Source organism: Grus americana, chromosome 7 (genome assembly GCF_028858705.1).
Source record: "Grus americana isolate bGruAme1 chromosome 7, bGruAme1.mat, whole genome shotgun sequence".
NCBI lineage: Eukaryota > Metazoa > Chordata > Aves > Gruiformes > Gruidae > Grus > Grus americana.
The window spans coordinates 26,455,094-26,475,290 of record NC_072858.1 but is presented as its reverse complement, the minus strand read 5'-3'; the positions used below and the strand labels follow the sequence as shown (position 1 = coordinate 26,475,290).

At 33.7% G+C, this 20,197-nt stretch overlaps 1 protein-coding gene across 19 annotated transcripts in view; it reads left to right on the top strand.

The window, feature by feature from the left end:
- Positions 1–20,197, top strand: part of KCNMA1 (potassium calcium-activated channel subfamily M alpha 1) — a 501,788-nt gene that overhangs the window by 327,360 nt on the left and 154,231 nt on the right. For all 19 annotated transcript variants that reach the window (XM_054831099.1, XM_054831098.1, XM_054831094.1 and 16 more), the window contains 4 exons: positions 1,500–1,670; positions 3,341–3,432; positions 17,739–17,849; positions 18,961–19,066. In XM_054831099.1, the coding sequence (XP_054687074.1) occupies positions 1,500–1,670; positions 3,341–3,432; positions 17,739–17,849; positions 18,961–19,066 (480 nt within the window). The remainder of the gene's footprint in view (positions 1–1,499; positions 1,671–3,340; positions 3,433–17,738; positions 17,850–18,960; positions 19,067–20,197) is intronic.

Genomic DNA, 20,197 nt, shown 5'->3' with positions numbered 1-20,197 from the left:
ATTTACCAGTAGGTGGCAACGTTTCCTAAATAACTACCCGGAGCGCTTCCTGGAAGGGGCTGGCAGAGCTGAACTCATACTGAGCGCCTGGGAAATCAACGGTTGTGCCAGAAGAAAGAGGTTCTGTATTTCCAGGAGAACTAATGGGATTACTAACATTCCGGATAGCAATTTTTTAGAGATTATTTCCTTCTCTTTTGTTTTTAAATTTCAATTTTTTGGTGTGGCTTTTGGTCACTGATAACATAAATTTTTGTAATAGATTTTTATTCTGCACTTAACAATACCTGCAAAATGTAAGATAGCTAGTATAGAAGTACAGATGAGTTCATAAATGTGAATATGCATATGTATGATATGTATATGTCAATTGTGTATTTTAAACATTTTTAAACTAATAGCTTTTACTTATTTGTTTGGTAAATAGAATTAAATATGATTAAGTGTTTGTCCTTTAAGTACATTTTAAATAGAATTAAATATGATTAAGTGTTTGTCCTTTAAGTACATTTTATGATCAACTTAGAATCAGGGAAATTTCAAGGTGCTAGTAGTAATAAGTTATTCAGGAATGGTTTTGGAATAATATTATAATTTAATGATATTGGTGTTAGTCCAGAGCAATTTAACTGTCTTCACTTGAATTACTTTGAGTTGAATTCAGCTATATAAGATTAAATTCAGAATGTTTATCTTCTTCTTATACCAGATAGTAATTTAATTTTTACTCTTATCAAGATGCAAATTTTGGATGTTTTCATTTATGATATACTTCTCACTCATGGGTAGCCATGTTTTTACACTCCTCTGGGCAAATATAGAATTTTTATCATAGAAACATTAGCTTTTTCTATTTTTGAACCAACAAAAAAAATCCCACCTCATAAAAGTTACATCAGGAGGGAAGGAATGCTGTTTTCTAGGACTTGGATTTTGGGTTTTTTTGCTTTTCAGCATAAGTTTCTCTGTTCTACTGTAGGAATCCTCAAACTTCAAACTTTTTACTATGGAATAAATTTTAAAACGCATACTCCTTTCCCACTGATAAATTTATAATTAGTCACATACAGTAGCTGGCTTCTTGGAAAAGTTATAATGTATCACTAAACTTAACATATCTCTAATGCCTTTAATAGCTACGTAATGCTTTAAAACAAAAACATTAAGTGTAATTGCATTACAAGTAAGATTCACTCTGAAAATGTTCTGAACAAATTGCTATAAAATGAACTCACCTAGCTGCATTAATAAGTTATATTATTTAGTGGTGAATGGAAAAGATACTTTCCATAAATAGTAAGAGTGGCAAGGCTATGCATATTGGCAAAAGAACTGTAATACTATAATTGGGACAGGGTTAGGTTCTGTATTTGTTCAAAATAAATCACAGGAAAGGATCTAGGTTTATATTTTATGCCAAATTATATACACACACATATATATCAGTAATTTGTAGTACAGCTCTATTAATTCATTATATGTTTTCTTGTACATTTTAGGTGGAGAACTCAGGGGATCCATGGGAAAATTTCCAAAATAATCAACCGCTAACATATTGGGAATGTGTTTATTTACTGATGGTTACAATGTCCACTGTTGGCTATGGAGATGTTTATGCAAAAACAACCCTTGGTCGCCTTTTCATGGTCTTCTTCATCCTTGGAGGATTGGTAAAAACTCTATTATTATTATTATTATTATTATTTCAACTACTTTAATACTTGATCCTGTATATCTCAGTTCTGTAATTAAAGAAATAATAATATCTGGTTTAGTGAATTAAAAATAATTATAAAACTTTTAAATAAGTTTAATACACCCCATTTTTTTCCTCTAGAAATATTTTGGCAGAGCTTGTAAAATTAGTCCAGTTTGGTAGAGTCAGATTTTTTTCTAATCCTTTTAACTGAGTAATGCATGTGAATATATGAAGTGCCTTAATATTTCAACTTATAATGTTATTTGTAGTCCTTTAGTTTTTAGTTACTGACTGTAGCACATTTTTTTGAGGCTGCTATTGATACGTAAAGGCACTTTGCGGTTTCAGAAGTCCTACCCACCCTTCTGTGTTCCTTCCCAGAATTCCAACAAACACTGTGGCTTTGGACTGCCTTAAAGAGCAGCTTGCCTGATCGAGACAATGGCAAACCACATTCTCTTTAATTTCAAACATCCTTTCATGTCATGTAGCACAATTTTAACTCAGTTTATCACATGGTCATAACCAGTACCCTTTTTTTATCAGCAAATTCTCATGTTCTTTGTCCTGTATGTACATAGCACCAAAGTTACTAATTGTCTTATGTCAAATTTTCTATTACTTATCAGTGTTAGTAATTTCATAGGAACTGTTGCAATGTTATTCTCTAAAACAGCAAGGTTTATTTTAATAGTTACACTGTGCAAGGTAAGTGCTTTATGGATGACTCTTAATATATTATTGCGCACATACATACATACGTATGTTGTTACTTTACTCTCATACATTGATTTCACATATACATACATCTTACAGAGGTGATATGTATGTAACTAATGTTATGAATGCCATATATGAGACATACAGATACATATATATAAGTATATATATGAGCATAACTATATGCATTCCCATCTATGTTTATTGACGTATGAAGACAAAGACCATGTCAACCGGCAGTAGCTCTTCGAAGTATCCAGCCACAAGGAAGATGTTTGTTGGACAAAACATGGCAGAATAATTTTTATTTTCTCCTCAAACCCCTTTTTTCTATCATGTGTTATTCCAATTCTTTTAAAAACAAACTTTTGGAATTTTTTTTTTTTTTGTGGGGGCGGGGGGGTGATCTTTTTGTTTCTTGACAGGGGGAATAACCCCTGATTCTATCTTGTTTTTGTTGTCTTTTGAATCCTAATCATGGGGGGAAAAAGTCTGTCTTTTAAAATAGAAATGTAACTAATTATAATGCTTGGGTTTGTTTTTTGCAGCGGAGCTTGGATAGGTTTTTTCCCCCTCCCCTCTTCAGGAAGAATTAGACATAACTGTATTTTATGATTAGATACCAGTTTGAATTAATTTTGTTCTTGTTTTGTTTTGTGTGCCTATTTTTCCTCTTTTGACAATTTTCTTAATTTATAAGGTGTGCACCTTCTCCAAGACCAACTTTTACGTTAAGCCCTCTTGTTTTGTTTGATAAGAACTTTTACATTTTTTTAAAATTTTCTTTTTAAACAACTTCATAGATCTAATTCTTTTGCATTTTCAGATCTTAAAGATATATATCTTCTGAAAATATTCATCATCCCCCTTTCTTTGGCCTCTCTTTTTAGTCTTTTCTTCTGTCTCCTATCTTCTTCTTAGGCCATGTTTGCCAGCTACGTCCCTGAAATCATAGAGTTAATAGGAAACCGCAAGAAATATGGTGGTTCCTATAGTGCGGTTAGTGGAAGAAAGTAAGTATCCCAAGAGGCTCTGCTGCCTCTCCTGCAGTAGAACACTCTCTGCATGCCATTTTCTTTTTTTTTTTTGTGTTTTTGTTTCATGCATGTAGGCAATGTTTGCTCGCTACGTGCCAGAAATTGCTGCTCTCATCCTTAATCGGAAGAAATACGGCGGGACTTTTAACTCAACCCGAGGCAGAAAGTAAGTCAAAAAGACCAGGTGTGGTTGTGTGACTTTAAAGAGCCCCTGAAGGTGGTAATAGCTGACTCACAGCTTATAAGGCTGTATTCCTTGACATCAGATGTTACCACTGGAGAGTTGTCACACTATAGAGACCTGGGCTATGCTACGGTACAAGTCACAACATTTTGTCCCTAATTCAAGAGAACCTGGATACCACTAAGACTACACTGACTTATCTTGTAAAAAAATGCTGCTATTGCATATGCATTTAGCTTCTGGAACAAGGTTGACTTGTCACTTCAGAGTTTTGGGCAGTAGATTATCATGTGGTCATCTCTTAACTAAGTGACAATGATAATTCACGTGATTTTTAAACAACTCAGTTCTTTAGAAAACTTGGTTTACTGGAACGCAAAATACGAGATTTTTGTTGCTTGGGTTATTCCATTAGACTGTGTCAGAAGTCTGATAGTGCTCTTTCTCATTGCTCAAACAGCAGATTCAGATCTCATGCAGTGCCTATTGACTTCATATGAATGTTGCAAACACTTGTGATTTTAGGATCTACGACCAGGGTTTTTAAAGTGATTCTTTTCCATGCACTGTATAAAACTGTATAAAGAAGAGCAAGTAGTAGCCTGAGTATCAAAAAAGTATGGAAAAAAACCACCCTGTAAAAAATACTATTTTTACCTCGTAGCAAAAGTTAAATTTTATTGGATCACATTACCTAATTACATTTCTATTGAAAGCCTGCTTGTTTTCTCAACCAAGTGAAAACCAGCTCTTTCTGGCATTCCCAGCACGTAGATCTGCTGGGATATAGCCTTTAATGAACTAGATGTACTTGGTGACATGGTAGTTTCTCCTCTGTATCACCTTTAGTGCTGCCATCTTTTGTTTCGTTACATATCATTGTCATATTCACTGGTAGAGATATGGTTGCCCTGAAAGACTTGTCATATAGAATCCTTTCCATATAACATAAAGAAGGTACTGCAAGCAACATATCTAATTAATTGTCCCTCTCCTTACTTTAAGAAGATATGGTTTTTACTTGATTCCTTTCAAATCATCACCCAGGCATCATTTTATAAATGTGCATTATGGTTTTATCAAGTTGTTTCTCCTCTCTGCAGAGCAGAAAGACTGAAAATGTCCCACAGAGCTAAATCTAAAGGACTGTTTAACATCACTGGGTAGATAAATCTAAGTTTTTTTCTTTATAACTTATGCTATTGTATGTTCAGTAATACTCAAGCAATTAGATGACGCAATTGGATACTTCCATACTTCCTTTTTTTGAGATACCCTCAAATGTCTAAATTTTTTCTTTTTAATGTAAACACAAATATTTTATACTTGCATCATAATTCACTTATCCAAATTAACCAAATGCCTTAATTTATTTCTGAGATAGACTAGTATCGTTAATTTCCAGAAATGTTTATTTGTGACAGAGGCCCACTCAGTTCCATATTCATACTTGATTTCTCACAAAGAGAAGTTTTTCAAACACAGAACTTACACCTATGTTTCTGAGGTTCCAAAGGAGTTATAGCAGAGGAGAATATGGTTAAAAACTATTTTACATACAGAATTTTAGTGTCTCCCCTTCTACATTGTCACTGGTACCCAGCATTGCTCAGATGTCTCTAAATTTGGACCTGATCTTCAGTCAGAACCCCACATCCTGAAAAGCTCAACGCCAGATTGCAGGCTTCTGCTAGCTTTGGGGCATGCTTAATTTTATTTTTTCACCTTTTCTTTTTCTCTTAATATGCACTGTCTGTCTGTTTTTAGCTCAGTCTGTTGTCAGTGCTTTCTCTGCTGATCTCTACTGACCATATAACTTGTCGTTTGAAACTCAGCTCTGTCATCAGCATACAAACTGTTCATTTTACTTTACGCATTGTTTTCTGGTTCAATTATTAATTACGAAGTAGTTTAAAGATGTCCTTTGCTCATGTGGGTCTTTCATCAGAGAATCTAAGCTTGGAAACTGCACAGTAAAAAGCCATTAGCACTACTTGTTTGATGTTGCTTTTGCAGTCAGTAGAACAAGATTGATGAAATGTTATGTTTGGCCAAAATTTAAGTTTTCATTTGGAATTCAGTGTTGAGAGAATGGATTGTCAGAACCAATAAGTTTTCCTTTGCTTGGGATATATGGGCATGTGGTAGTAATTAGCAATATAAGGTCTTTAGTTGAGCAACCAAGCATAGATTCTGGCAGCAAACTTAATGAGAAACTACAGTTGTTCTATGTCTAACGTCAGAAAGTTGCTAGATAAAATTAAATGCATGTACAAAATGAAAGCAGCTAAATTTTGTTGAAAGATGTAGTTTCTGCTCTTAGAATAGCAAATGTGTATATATTTTAACTTTCTCCGAAATAGATAAATACATGGAATCTGCTTTGTAGCATTTATATATGTGTTTATACATGTTGCCTCATGAACTATGTCTGTGGAATAACATGCTTTTATATGATTATTAAGCATTTAGGTGGGAAGTTAAAATTAAGATATGTTTATGTATGTTTTGAGGATTTCACTACATCGGTTTAATACTAAGGAGAACCTTGCTATAGAATTGTAACTATTGAAGCAGCTAGAATGTATGCATAAAAATTATTTCTACAAACTCCACTTACAAAAGAAGAGAAGTTTGATCTCACATTTAATTTTCCTTTTCAGCCAGTAAAGTCCCCAAAGGACTTACAAATTCTATAGGAATTATTTTGTACAATAAAGAAGCTTACTTGTCTCTCAGATGAGACACATACAGAGTTTGGAAACAGAAGTAGTTTGTAGGCAGTATGCAATTATCACTGGTTAAATTTACTAGATACTAGGTAGTTTTGTTATACAAGTCCATGGGGAATTTTAAATTTAATTTATAATCTCTGCTTTGTAGTATATTCCTGTAATGAGACTTCTAAGATCTCATAGAACACAAAGCAGGAATCTTATTATAGTCTTTCATTGAAGTTTTACCTGTTGAATAAACAACAGTACTCACTGTTGCATATATAACAAAAACCATACCAATATGTCTATAGAAAAAATGGGACTGAGACCAAATAGACACATTAATGACAACTAGGGTAATGACTTTGGCACAATTGCAATCTAGCGCAAAAAAAAAATTGTTACCAAAAAAGGTAGCAATCCTTGTCTTGAATTTCACATTTGTAAACAATGAGATCTACTCTATAGGTTATGAGATTACTGCTAAACAACTGTTTAGCTACTGTTTAAAGATCAGCTCATCAGAAGATTCTGTTATGTTTTTACCATGTGCCCTGATACACCAGAATCAGATGGTCAATAGACAAGAGAAAACTGGCTGCCTTAGTTCAGTTATACTCAGAACAAACAATTACTTCTTGCTATAGTCACCACTAAATAAATACAAATGACACAGACAAAACTAGACTGCAGTTAACAAGACAGAAAATAGTTGATATTAAATATATATATATATGAGTAAGCTGTAACTGGGAAATAAAATTCAGGCATCAGAAGCAATCAGAACTATAAAAAAATATTATTTTCTAATATTACTAAGAGGTATCTTAGGATAACAGTGATGTGGCTTCCAATATTTTCCACATTGAGTCCTACATAGTTTTTCTGTTATTTCACATGAGCAATTCAGTCACTACTGTTTATTCTTCCTGTGCATTTCCCTGGATGAATTCTGTACTATGTGATTTTACATTTTGGGATATGCTTTTTGCAAAGCAGGTATAGCACATAATATTATTTACATGTTAGCCAATGTTCTGCTGGTTTCTGTAGAAGTAGGTAATGACGTAACTTACTTTCTCTGAAGAGCAGTTGGCATAGTTTTATTATTAATAGACTAGTAACTAACTGACAGAGTTTTTGTGAGATTTAAGAGTCAAGTTTATGCTTTCTGAAGATGAGGAAGGTTTTAAAATGCAATGTAGGTTAACTTATTAATTGCTTCATCACCAAGTAATATGTCGTCACACTAAAAAATATCTGAAATATTATATAGGACATACCTCACTAAAACATTGTGTAACTTATGAGATCGCTAAGAAATAACTAATGAAAGCACATACCTGAAAGAAGTTATATACACATAATTCCCTAAAGTAAATTAGTGACAAACTAGTGTCATTATGAATGGATGAAGTAGTTTGTAATGACAAAATACTGGATACAAATACTGGAGATAAAAGCTCGATGTAATATGTAGTTGGGTGGAGAAGAAAAAAACCTGACTTTTTATTACAGTATTATTAGAAGTCTATAGATTAGACTTTAAATTAGAAAATAATATGTAATTTTATATATGTAAGCAGGGGAAGTTTTATGCTTTTTTGTTTGATTTTTTTTTCATCAGCTACAAACTGAAATGGTATGAAGTTTGAGTATCAATGATATTTCCTGTTAGCCATTTTTCGTAATAATTTTAAGACCAGCAGCTGGTTCCCTACACCCTATCTACATTTAGGTCTTTTCTTTAAGGCTTTCAATTTGACCTGCTCTGTTTTAGACTCTTTCGGTAACCGATCTGTAGAACTCATGAGTTAGTATTCAAGGGATAATTTTAAAGTGATATTTTAAAAGTGAAGTATCATGGAAGGATGAAAAAATGTCTGCTCCTCTGTCACCACAGCTGATAGACTATTGTTTTTAGAATGTAACAATAAGCCTACAGGTTAGTTCATGCACGCATACCTCTGGAAGGCTGAAAGAGGCAGTGGTCGCTTTGGCTTTGGATGATTTTCTGAAGTGTTCCAACTAACCTCTTAAGACTTAAAGCGTGACATTTATAGTTATGAGACAACAGATTTCTTCAAGAAATTCTTGGTATTGGATAAGTAGAATTCTGCTGTTGAACTCTTTTTGTGATATTTGGAACTTAGACATTCAGTCTTAGCCAAAACAGGACTTACAAGATTATCTATGTTATTTCTTTTAAGCCAAAAAAAAAAAAAAAAAAAAAAAAATCAACATTGATTGGTTGGCTTGTTTGTTTATTTATAACGTTCATATGGCTCAGGTCAGGTCTGAGATTTGCTTAAAGATCCAGATTTGTTTTATCTCTACTAATTTATAATTAACCTTTTATTCTGCATTTACCAATTTACTTGAGAATCAAGATTGTTCTTATTCAGTTGTTTCATTTCTGTACTCATATGTTCATATGATCAGACTGGATTTTAATTCTGTGAAATATTTTCCAGTTGAAGACATTAGGTTATTGTAAATCAGCCTGCACAAAGCTTTAGAAAGCGTATGGAAAGAACATTTGTAAACTGATGGACTGAAAGAGAGACTGGATAACTTATTTTCTTTTCAATCTTTCCTCTACATTGAATTATTGACTTTTAATTCCATGGAATAAGTTCGTTTTGCCTTTTTCATGAGAAACTGCTATCAAATCCAATGGAAACTCTTTATGAGGGCAGCAAGCAGAACACAGCTTCACATTAATAGATATTGGCAGAGAAGGGGTTTATTATTATTTTATAAACATGTATGTGTACATATAAACTGCTTATCTTGTCCCAACACTAACTATTTGTGCTAAATTGTTCACTTTTCAAAAGATGGGGAAAAAAAAAAAAGATCCAGAGGCATTACTGTAGTCAATATATAATATTAAAAATTGTATTTTAATGAAATCACAGTTCTTACTGTATTAGGTATTAAAACCTCTTGTTTCTCTTCTCTCATGGTCTGCTCTGCTTCCCAGAGATTTCTTCAGATTTCTTAAATTTACAAGCCATAAATTAGCAAATCATCAACATATCAACAGGAAGAATCATCTGTTAGAGATTCCTTCCAGAAGGAAACATGGGATTCAATAACTAAACTTCACAGAGAAAAATAAAAACTGTAGACAGATAGATATGGTAAACAGAAAGACAAACAGATAATTTAAGTTGACAGGCCATCTTGGACTCATTAAACATTTGAATTTGATTAAAAATTAGAAAAAAAAATTCAAGGCTTATCCAAATACTTTGGCACAGGACCATTTGCTGCAGTAATGAGAGGCGTAGCTCCAAAGAAAGTGACATTAGATTATTATATTAAACAATTTGATACAATATGTAAGATATTATTTTCCGGTGGGATGAGAATGTAATAAGAGAATGTGACATGGATTGCATTATGATCCCCAGGGGTGTCTCTATTTCCCATCTGCTAGCCATTCTTCTAATCCCACTGTTTCAAATGAAGTCTCACTTAGTGATAAAGAAAATCTGATGAGTGTTAAATAGACTGACAGATAGAACTAATAGGACAAACTTTATTTTTTTTTTCCAATTTTGGATGCTTATTAAACTATATCCATTCTTATGAAAGCAAGTAAGGAAATGTCGGAAGTGACATATACATTTAAGTCATAATATCATTATATTCTAGGTCTAAACCATGTTCCATTCCTACAATAACAGCACTAATTTTATATTTCTAGTTAAAATTGTAAAAATTTCGACTTTTCTTTCTCTCTGCGTAAACTTTAAAAAAACTTTTTGGTTTGGCATCAAAATAGCAGTTGTTGCTGTCTAAATTTTGCCCCAAGAAATACTGAATCTGGTTCATAAATCTGCTCATCTGCCATGTTCTACAAAATATATAGCCCATGACTTTAAGTGTGGACATTCCAAGGAGTGCAATGTGAGATGGCAGAAGTGGTGAATTAATCAGCAAGTTTTAATGAATTATAACTTTTTGTTTTCACTCAGGTTCTGTTGCAGAAAATTAGTCATAACATTTTAGAGTGATTTCTATGGAAAGAAATGTATTGGCTCTGGTCATGAATGAAATGCTCAAAAATCTTAAAGACTTTGCTAACTCCTGCATTGCTTACAAAGGATTTAGTTATTTTTTGACTCACTGAGCATTTAAAAAATGCATAAGGCAATTTGAAAATGAGTAATGGTAGGAACACAGAAAGCAATTTATTTAAGAAAAAATATTTTCAATTGATTTCAAAAGTAATAACAGGGTGTCTTGTGTGTGTGATATCTGCTGCACAAAATAGTACAAGAAGGAAGTCCAGGGTTCGGAGGGATTAGAGCAGTCGATTAAGGTCTGTTTGCAACTGAGACACTAGTGCTGGAGATGGGGTTTACTCCTGCATTTTACTCTAAGCTTTCTAGTATGGACTCTTTGTGCATGCCATAGTATCTAGCAGTTTTTACTTCTATTTATACTAAATTAGTCACTTATTCCTTATGGTGATATGTTGTGGTATTTTTTATGAAAGCAGAAATAATCTAGGTAGTATTACCATGGAGACTGAATGAAAGGATGAATATACATCCTTTGCTTTAAGCTGCAGTGGAAGCCTCTTAATTAATCCAGACCCTGGCAGAAACAAATCACTGTGCATTCTTCTTCTTATTGCAGTTTCAGAGGTATGCATCAAGCAAAGAATATTAACTTTTATTTCTTAACTTGCTTTATAGACAAGCATTGCACAATTCCTTAGATCATAAAAATGTAAGGTAAACTCTTTTAGCTGTAACTGAGAAAGGAAGTTCAAACAAACAAAGCGGCTCACAATGAATCGCTTATGTTAGTGTGCTATTGCAAACAGACTTAGATGCAAGCTTTGATATGCAGTTTAAACAAAGGAGTATGCTATTTATCCAGGATTAAAATATCTGAAATGCACTATGTTGGCCTGTTCGCTAGGAGAAATCTCACTTAGGTGGGCATAAAATATTTGAGGACCTGGGTAAGTGAATTCTTCTGTACTATTTCTAATATTTAAAAATTACCAGTGAGATACCACCAATATTCACTGAACAAGACTGAAACCTGGATTTGTATACGTGCACTTGATATAGTTTCATAGCTGTAATAATTCACAGCTAATTAGGGTCTTGTGTGTGACTATGTTTGTCACAAATTACCAATTTTATGCTTAAGAGAATTTTAAATTACTCCTTTTTGATTTTTTTAAATTTAATATCTGCATCAGAGGTAACTTTCAAATGCCTGGCATTGATGTTTACCCACTTAAGTTAATCTGGTGTGTGATCCAGTGCTGTTGCACTGATCTGTACTGTATACTATATGCTGAATGTAGCTCTTTGAGTGTTTTCTGGCACTAATTCCTTTTTCTTTACTCACAATATTAGAGAGATTCCAAAGAGTATGGAACCTATTGGGAAGAACAGATAGTTTCTGTCAGAATTAATCACAGCAGCTTCAGTACAGGCTGCACGAGTTCACTCTGGTTCCTAAAATAGTTGGCAGCTGAAGCTATCAAGTCCAATTTACAGAAATTAAAGGTACCTCAGACATGTTCTCAGATACTGCAATCACATCTCCAGTCACCATGTAGTCATATTCTTTTATACATTTATACACTTTTACTTTTATACATTTTATATCTTTACACTTTTATACATTTGAGAGTCAGTGCTTTTGGCTTTTCACTAACTTCAACACTTTTGAAAATTTTAATCCTTCAGGAGTAAAGAGAATAATGAAAATCTGCTTTCTAGCAAATATTTGAAGGAGAACAAATGTTAAAATAAAGTTGCTGGGTTGTTACACACTTGACAGACAATGTTTTTGACTTGTCTCCTTTGTACTAGAAGATATGAGCCTGATAGGAGAATCAGTGAGAAAATAGAGACCTTACAGAAGAATTTTTTAAAAAAATATTATGTCTTGATTTCAGAGCTCTGTGTTCACAGACATGAATGACTACTGCCAAAAGGGAAGTTCGGGAGTATCACTTTTTAGTTTCATACCTACTAGAGGTATTTTTAATAAACAAATACGTTATGTCTTTTTTTGGTCCACAAGAGTCCATTCTAGATGAGTGGTTCTCAGTCTTTGCTTTTGTCATATCTGCAATACATTGACAAGTTTTTTTAATGTTTAAAATATTATAATATATCGTTCTGGCTCACTATACACAGTGGCTAAATAAGTGGTCCTTAGAGGACCATCCCTGGGTTGAAGTCTTCTGTAAAAAAAAGAGAAAAACATTAAATCATGACTGTACAGCACCTATTACTCTATCTGTATTAATCTGAGAGTGGAGTTTATATTAAAATAAGGCACATCTTTAACTGAATAAGAGACACATAAGTACATGCATAAAGTTTGCACCTAATTGAGCTGAATTAATAGAATCTTGAATAATGTTAGGTAAATCATAAAAAACACAAACAGCTAGAAGTATACTGTAAAGTGGTATATTTAGAGAATGCATGCCAGTAATAGATAAACAAACCCACCATGTGTACAGTCTCTGTTGAAATTTATTGACTTTTCTTAATAAGAAAAAGTGACTGAGACCCATCCTTTGTTGAGGAAAACAAGTTAGACTTTACAAGAAACGGTTTACTGCAACCACAGCAGCCTGCTACTGGTATACAAAGAAAGAATTTAGATGGTCGGTAGATGAAGGCATGATCAGAACACTAAGCAGAAAGACCATAAGGAGAATTGAGCATATGTATTTGATATAAATATTATAGTTTTATAGAGACATCTAGATCAATATGTGCTCACACTTCATTGAGTTACTTGACAAGTGAACACCATGTATTCAACTGAATGCTGAGCAGAATTTTGCATTTGTTATCTTTGATTTATTATGACAGACTAGTTAGAGGGAGTTTTTTCAAGTTCTTTATACTTGTTCAATAAAATGGATATAATTTCTTTCAAAATAAACAGGCAAAAGATTTGCCTTTCATATTGTGTCCTCTGAAGGAAGAACCATGCAAAGATCCTTTTTGAAGAATCCTATTCACGGTGGATCTGTTTTCATTTACAGTACTATTTATATGCAATAAGTGTATGTTCTCAATTATCTTATGTCAGAATCTTAGATGTTTTAGCTTTTGCTTATTTCTTTTTTTTTTTTTCTTCCTCAAACTGTATCTGTGGTAGCTTTGGACCTTTTATCACCATTTTTGTTTGCTTTGTAAGAAGCTAGTGTATTTTTAGCAAATGTATCATTGTGTCAATACTTGAGTGGAAAAAAATTAGGTCGAGAATTTTAACTGTGTAGGATCACAGTTGAAATCAACTGTGTAGAACTGTACTAATTTTTCATATTTGTCACTGTAATTAATTTTGAGAATGCTAAGTACTTATCGGAGAGCATGGATTAGTCTGGCATTAATGGTTGATAGAGTATGGCTCCTGATAAGCTTTTGATTCTTTGTAAAAGATTCTTTTTGCAGCATCACAATCATATAATATGGATTCCCAATGGTATATTAAACCAGTTACCCCTCTGATACATGATACCAATGACAACTATTACTTAACAGAAACCTTAGCCCTCCTCAGTACTTATCAGCAATAAAAATATCTAAATTCCTGAATCATTGTTTTCAGTATTGTAAGGGGATTTCTAAATTTCATTTTTAGAGAGTGAAAAATAACCCCTGGAAATCATAATAATTTAGCTGAATACTGTATTACTTATAGGGTTTTTCATAAACCAAAGATTAATGCAGAGGTTAGACATTTCTGTTGACACAAAATTATTAATACAGTATTTTCCTACCAACCAACTCTAGCTGAAAGCAAAAGATATCCAGTATGTTGACTTTACTTAAGGTCTTGGTGCATGGAAGAAAATGGGTGTTACATGGGAAGGGAATCTTTATTGGAACAAACAGAGGAAGTTATAAATCTTCGTATCATATACAAGACAGATTGGAACAATATAAGCTCTCCAAGTTTTCTTAAATAATGTACGTAATAACTCTCTTTGGGCAAATAGGAAGTCTGTTTTCAATTTCTTCTACTTCTAAGCAAAAATATAATTTATGTTAAAAGGAGATTTTTTTTTTGTGGGAGTTTTCAATCAAAAATTAATGCAAGTATCTCATCAGAAAATACTATTCGGAAACTAAGAGGTTTGTTGCAATCATTGCTCAGGACACTGTCTTGCACTATATAAGAACAGCAAAAAAGAGAAGAATATATAATGTCCAGCCCCAAATCAGAGCGCTAAAATGAAACCATGGTGCAGATGCCTTCTGACACTTCCAAAAGAATCAGTCCTGATGCTCAAATGCAAGAGTATTTGACAGCCAAATGTTTTATTTTCACTGAAGCAGATTGCTATGAAACCCTACTGAATGAGAGTCATAACAGGATTGAATTATTGTACCAAATGCATCTGGTTTTAGCAGGTTTTTGAAGTGGGTAACCTCTGGAGGTCTTTTCCAACCTAAATTATCTTGTAATCTTATGATCCTATGAAAATTTCTTCTGCAATAGAGTAATTTGGGTTGCACACTATCTTGCAATTTTTCTTTTCAGTTGACCAATATTTTAAAAATTTGAACTCTAATTAATGACAGAAAAGAACCCATATGAAGTGAAATTTCCTAGGAAGGAAGTAAATTTTCTGCACACAAGTGTAGCACAAGAGCATTCAGGAAGAGGCCCTGCTAAAGCTAAAAGTGCAGAATCTGTAAAGAACACTTGTCTCTAAGAAGAACTTAATTCTATTATTAAAAATAATGCATGAACTATGCAAATGAAAGTTCAATTTCTTAATTAGTAATGGATGGAAACATTTGAAGAAAATAATAGCCATAGTTTAAAATTAGTCATCTTAGAAAACTTGTACAGACTGTATGAGGAATACAAATTAATATTTTTAGCTGTTATTTATCATTTTCTTGGGCCTTTGTGTTTTTTGATGCCAGATGGGTTTACACTCAGGAAAAGTGCTGAATACCACTAGACAGCTAGAACTTCCCAATATGTTAGTGTAATGTAGTGTATCAAACACAGTCTGTTCCGAATTTAGATCTAATAAACTACTAAGGTTTTAAACGTCTCTTCAGAATCTGAACTTTCTTAAGGTTTTCCATTTACATAGATATATGGGGTGAAGATTCATCCATTTGATGGGGAGTGAATCCTAGTGCTTGAAATCATATTTTACCCTTCTGTGTTGAAGGTTATTACCCTGACCTAACTGTGTGTGCAATAACACATGCACACGCAGTGCTGGCAGCTCAGGCAATTGACCACTAGGGAAACTGAGGAAGAGTGCTTCTCAAGGGGGAATATAGGCATGGTTTCATCCAGTACAGAGGCTGCTGCAAACTCTGCTAAGCTGCAAAGATCCCAGAGGAAACCTATTAAGGATGCCTTGCACCAAAAAAGGATGAGCTAATATATTTTGTGTCTTGTTTTTTGATATTGTGCTTACCACCTCATAAAACAGAAAAGCTTTAACTTGGGGATTTTTGTCTTTTTCATTGTTTACTGTCCTAGAACTCAGTGCTGTGTACCCCTACTGCACCAAAATCTTACTGAAGTCAAAACGGACACTCTGGATAGCTAGTTTAGCAATAAAAGTTCATAGTATTGAGTCATATGTTAAATGTAAAACAACATGATCAGTGTCTCATATAAACAAATTCCTTGCCTGTTAAAAAGAATGAAACCATTGACATTGTTGCTGCTGTTTCTAAAATTACATCTGTGTCCTGGTGATGTCACTAAGAACTCATGCAAAAGGACTGTTTGAGTTTATCATATTTCTAAATAAAACTGGAAAACTCTGTGCTACGCTATTTATAAAAGTGGAAATAGTAGATCAATATCATAAGGTGTGCTGGACTGGCATAATAGCTTATTGTGTTTTGCTTTTCTAGTGACCATCTGAACTACTGCAAAAATAACACTACATGATGGTGATATTATTCACTGTGTGATGCATATTACTGATACATTCTTTCTTCTGCATAATTATCCCTTTTCCAATGAGTTCTATGAACTTTTCACACACATTTCATCAAGCATCAAATTATGAAACAAGAGTAGACTCCTATAATAGCCCATTACATAAGTAATCATTGCTGCCACCTATTATTTGTTGTTTCCAGCCAATGAGGTTTCTGCATTACTGAGTTTTCCACAGAACAATTGTGAAGTAGGTGAGACTTGGATGGTCTGCTTCTTACCCTTGGAATTACTTTGCTTCACATTTGACAGTTCAAGTGCCAAATAAGTTTGCTAAATTGAGTGTTTGTAGCATTTGTGCATAGACTATGTGCCTGTAATGAAGTTGACTTTCTGTTAGTTCAGGAATTGTATCTATACTGCCTTGTCCCTCTTCCTGACTTCTGTGAGCAATGGGGTAAATGGAAGTGTTAGCAATAGGCCTATCAAAATCACCATCTGTCTTAAACCCATGACAGTGATGCAAGCTGGGGTTGAGTTTATTCTATGTGGGAAATTGTGAGACAATGTAGGATATTCTAATCACAGATTTTTGGACTTTGCTTTACAATAATAAAGGAGCAAAGATCCCTTAAGTCAGGAAGAGTACAATTTCCTAGACCTTTTCTTCAGCCTCTCAGAATGTAAGATGTAGAATTCAAGAATGTGAATGTAGGTATATATTGTGCTTCCATCGTACATGGTTGGATACATCTATTAATGGAAACGTGGAGCAGTAGAAACCTTTGTGACATCACAGTCAGTGCGAACTGATTTTTCTAAAGAATCTATTGCAATGGTTCAATAAATAATGATGTCTTATTGTAAAGTTCCCTCCATGTAGGAGTTATGGTAAGAAAAAGATTTCTTTTTTTACTGCTTATGGCCTATAATTAGCAAGCGTTGCATTGCCTTCATTGGCATAAGCGTCTGCTTTCAACCATGGAAAAGTACTGAATCATTTTAGGGAGATTTGCTTTCTCATTATGTCATAAACCAAAAATTTCAACAGTAAATCTCAGTAGAGGTAGTAAAGATGTGGAGAAAGATGTGTAAAATAAAGAAATATGACTTTGAGAGGGACTGGTTAATACAATGTATAAACACACACACACACATATATATATATATATAAAGTGATGCCACTTATTGTCAAACGTGTAATACAACTTGGCCAAATGGTTTGTTAATAGTAGTCTTTACAAGTGAGAGTTTTGCAAATTTGCAATTGCAAAGCACCTTTTGGAACTGCTGTTTTTCTTCTCTGACTTCATGGAATAGGATCTAGACAAACATCAAGAAGAGACTAATACTCATTTTTTGGCCAATAAATTATAATTTCCTTCTTTGCTTTCTGGCTTGCTTGTTTTATCTTCTTTGCAAGATTAATTCTGATTTTTCTGTAACAGGCACATAGTTGTCTGTGGTCACATAACACTTGAAAGTGTGTCCAACTTCCTGAAGGACTTCCTGCACAAGGATAGGGATGATGTCAACGTAGAAATCGTCTTTCTCCATAAGTGAGTAATCTTTCAAGATTAGTCTTATTATCTGTTACTAAAACTCATTAAATTAAGCTGTGTCTTTTTTTGGGAAGATAGAGGCTCTTTCAAGCTCCAAATAACCATAAAATTAGTGTTTTCAATTGCTTTTGTTAACAATGTATTTTGAAAAAAGGGTTATTTTCTGTGATTGTTTTATAACCTATTGCTAAGTATAGGTGTTTCAAGCAGACAGACTTCAGACCCAATCTCGTCAACTACATGGTTTACTTGTTTCCCCTCTCTAGGTCATAACAAGGTTTGACTGTCATAGGATAGTAGAGATCTAGATTCCACAGTGAAAATACATGGTGATAGGAATCAGGAAGTATGCACATGAATGGAGTTTAGCACCTGGCTACTTGTTTGTGCCTGCTTTCTTCTGTACCTTCACAGACAAATATTTTCATGTGTCTGTTGTTTTCTTATTAAATTTAGCATCTGGCATGGCAAAGATCTCATGCACTTACTATGTAGCTATTAAATCCCTTCTGTTTTAGTGAGTGGCATCAGAAGAGGTGTTTACAAGGTTGGTGCCACATTGTATGATAGATTGTGATCCATTTAATTTTTCCTGTTTATGGCAATATGAAATGAGACAGAAAGTCACAGCATAATTATGTTTGTTTTAATTCTGACTAATACAGGCCACAGGATCCCTGTAGGGTTCCTTTTCTGACTTTTAGTGATTTTTGCATTGAGCTCTCTTACTTGATTCAGACAGCTGTTTTGAGAATGATGGGGACATGCAGAGGATGATTGTCTTACTAGACAGTTTTGTGGAGAAAGCTGTGTGAGCATGTTTTCAAATGTTCGCATCACTTATTCGGGATTCACGTCTGTGAGAAACTGACCAATGATGAGCGTGCAGAGCAGCACAATGAAGTGGGCCAGAAGCAAGGAAGTGAAAGCAGTATTGCATTTGTCTTTTAAGTACACTGCACAGTTTCCACACCACAGGAAAAGCATCACCAGAAGTCTGAATACCTAAAAATAAATAAATGGGTTGGTTTATAAATGAAGTAAGTGCGGCAGTTATGGAAACTGACTTCTCATTTGCTCTTGTATTTTCTTCTTTTTCCCGATGCAGTATCTCCCCTAACCTTGAGCTGGAAGCTCTTTTTAAACGACACTTCACTCAGGTGGAATTTTATCAGGGTTCAGTCCTTAATCCCCATGACCTGGCGAGAGTGAAGGTAACAGCTCTGTTCTGTTCTCCTGCTAATTGTATTTTTTTTTAAAGTACTCATTCCATTATTTGAAAAAAAAAAAAAACAAACCAAAAAACAGTAAAGCTCTTCTTCATGTAACCCCCAAAGATTGTTTTTCTATCTCTATTAGGTTGCCTAATCAATTATAATATCTATACTTATAAACCTTGTTTCCCTATATCTTTAGATCTTCAATACTACAGTAACACTGTGACTTAAGATACATTGTCTGCCATTCCATTGAACTCTATGAATTTTTCATTGGGGTTTAGTGCAAGAGTCTATTTTACGTTAATGTTTAATATAATAGAACATTGTCTTACAGTAATTGCTTAAAATGCTATTGTCTTACCTTCATCAGAACGATTAGAAAATAATTTTTCACCTGTCAAACCCTTTTTCTATTGTCTAGAATCCTGAGAAAAATAATACAATTTAAGATTTTTGGTAGCTAAAATGAGATGGTTTTATTGTCTAGAATTCTCTGTGGTAACTTATTTTGTACTCTTAAAGCAAAGCATTAAGCTTAAATGAAAAAAAAAAGATGGCAAGCTGTCAGATACAGCATTAACTCTTTTATGTTTCTCTTTTTTTTTTTTTTTTTTTTTACTGGAATGTAAACCAGCTACTTAGCCAAGGATATTTTAATGCAATGTTAACACTTTTTGGAGTATTAATCATGTATTTTGTCCATTTTGACTGCAGAAATTGCTTAACCTTTTGTAGCCCAACACACACTGTTTCAGTTCATCAGAACAAAATGTTCCATGACCATAAAATTGTGTGTTAGTATTTTGTGTTCTTATTCCACCCTTTTTTGTGTTGGTATTTGGTTGCATACACTGAAAGATTCTCTTGTCATCTGCTTTGAGTTAAACAGAGCTAAGGTTTGTGTGAACATAGAGTTCCTGTGTACAGATCAGTTCTCACGCTTTCTAAAACTGGTGCTTGGATTCTAAATCATCAGTTCAGCCACCTCTTCCTGTCTCTAATATTCTCTCTTAAATTCCCAAAAAAGGCTGCAGGACTTGTGGGAGCACTGTACTGATACAACAGAAACTTCCTATGGATTTAGGGGTTTAAATTTCAGTGTCTGGTTACAAAAGATATGTCCAT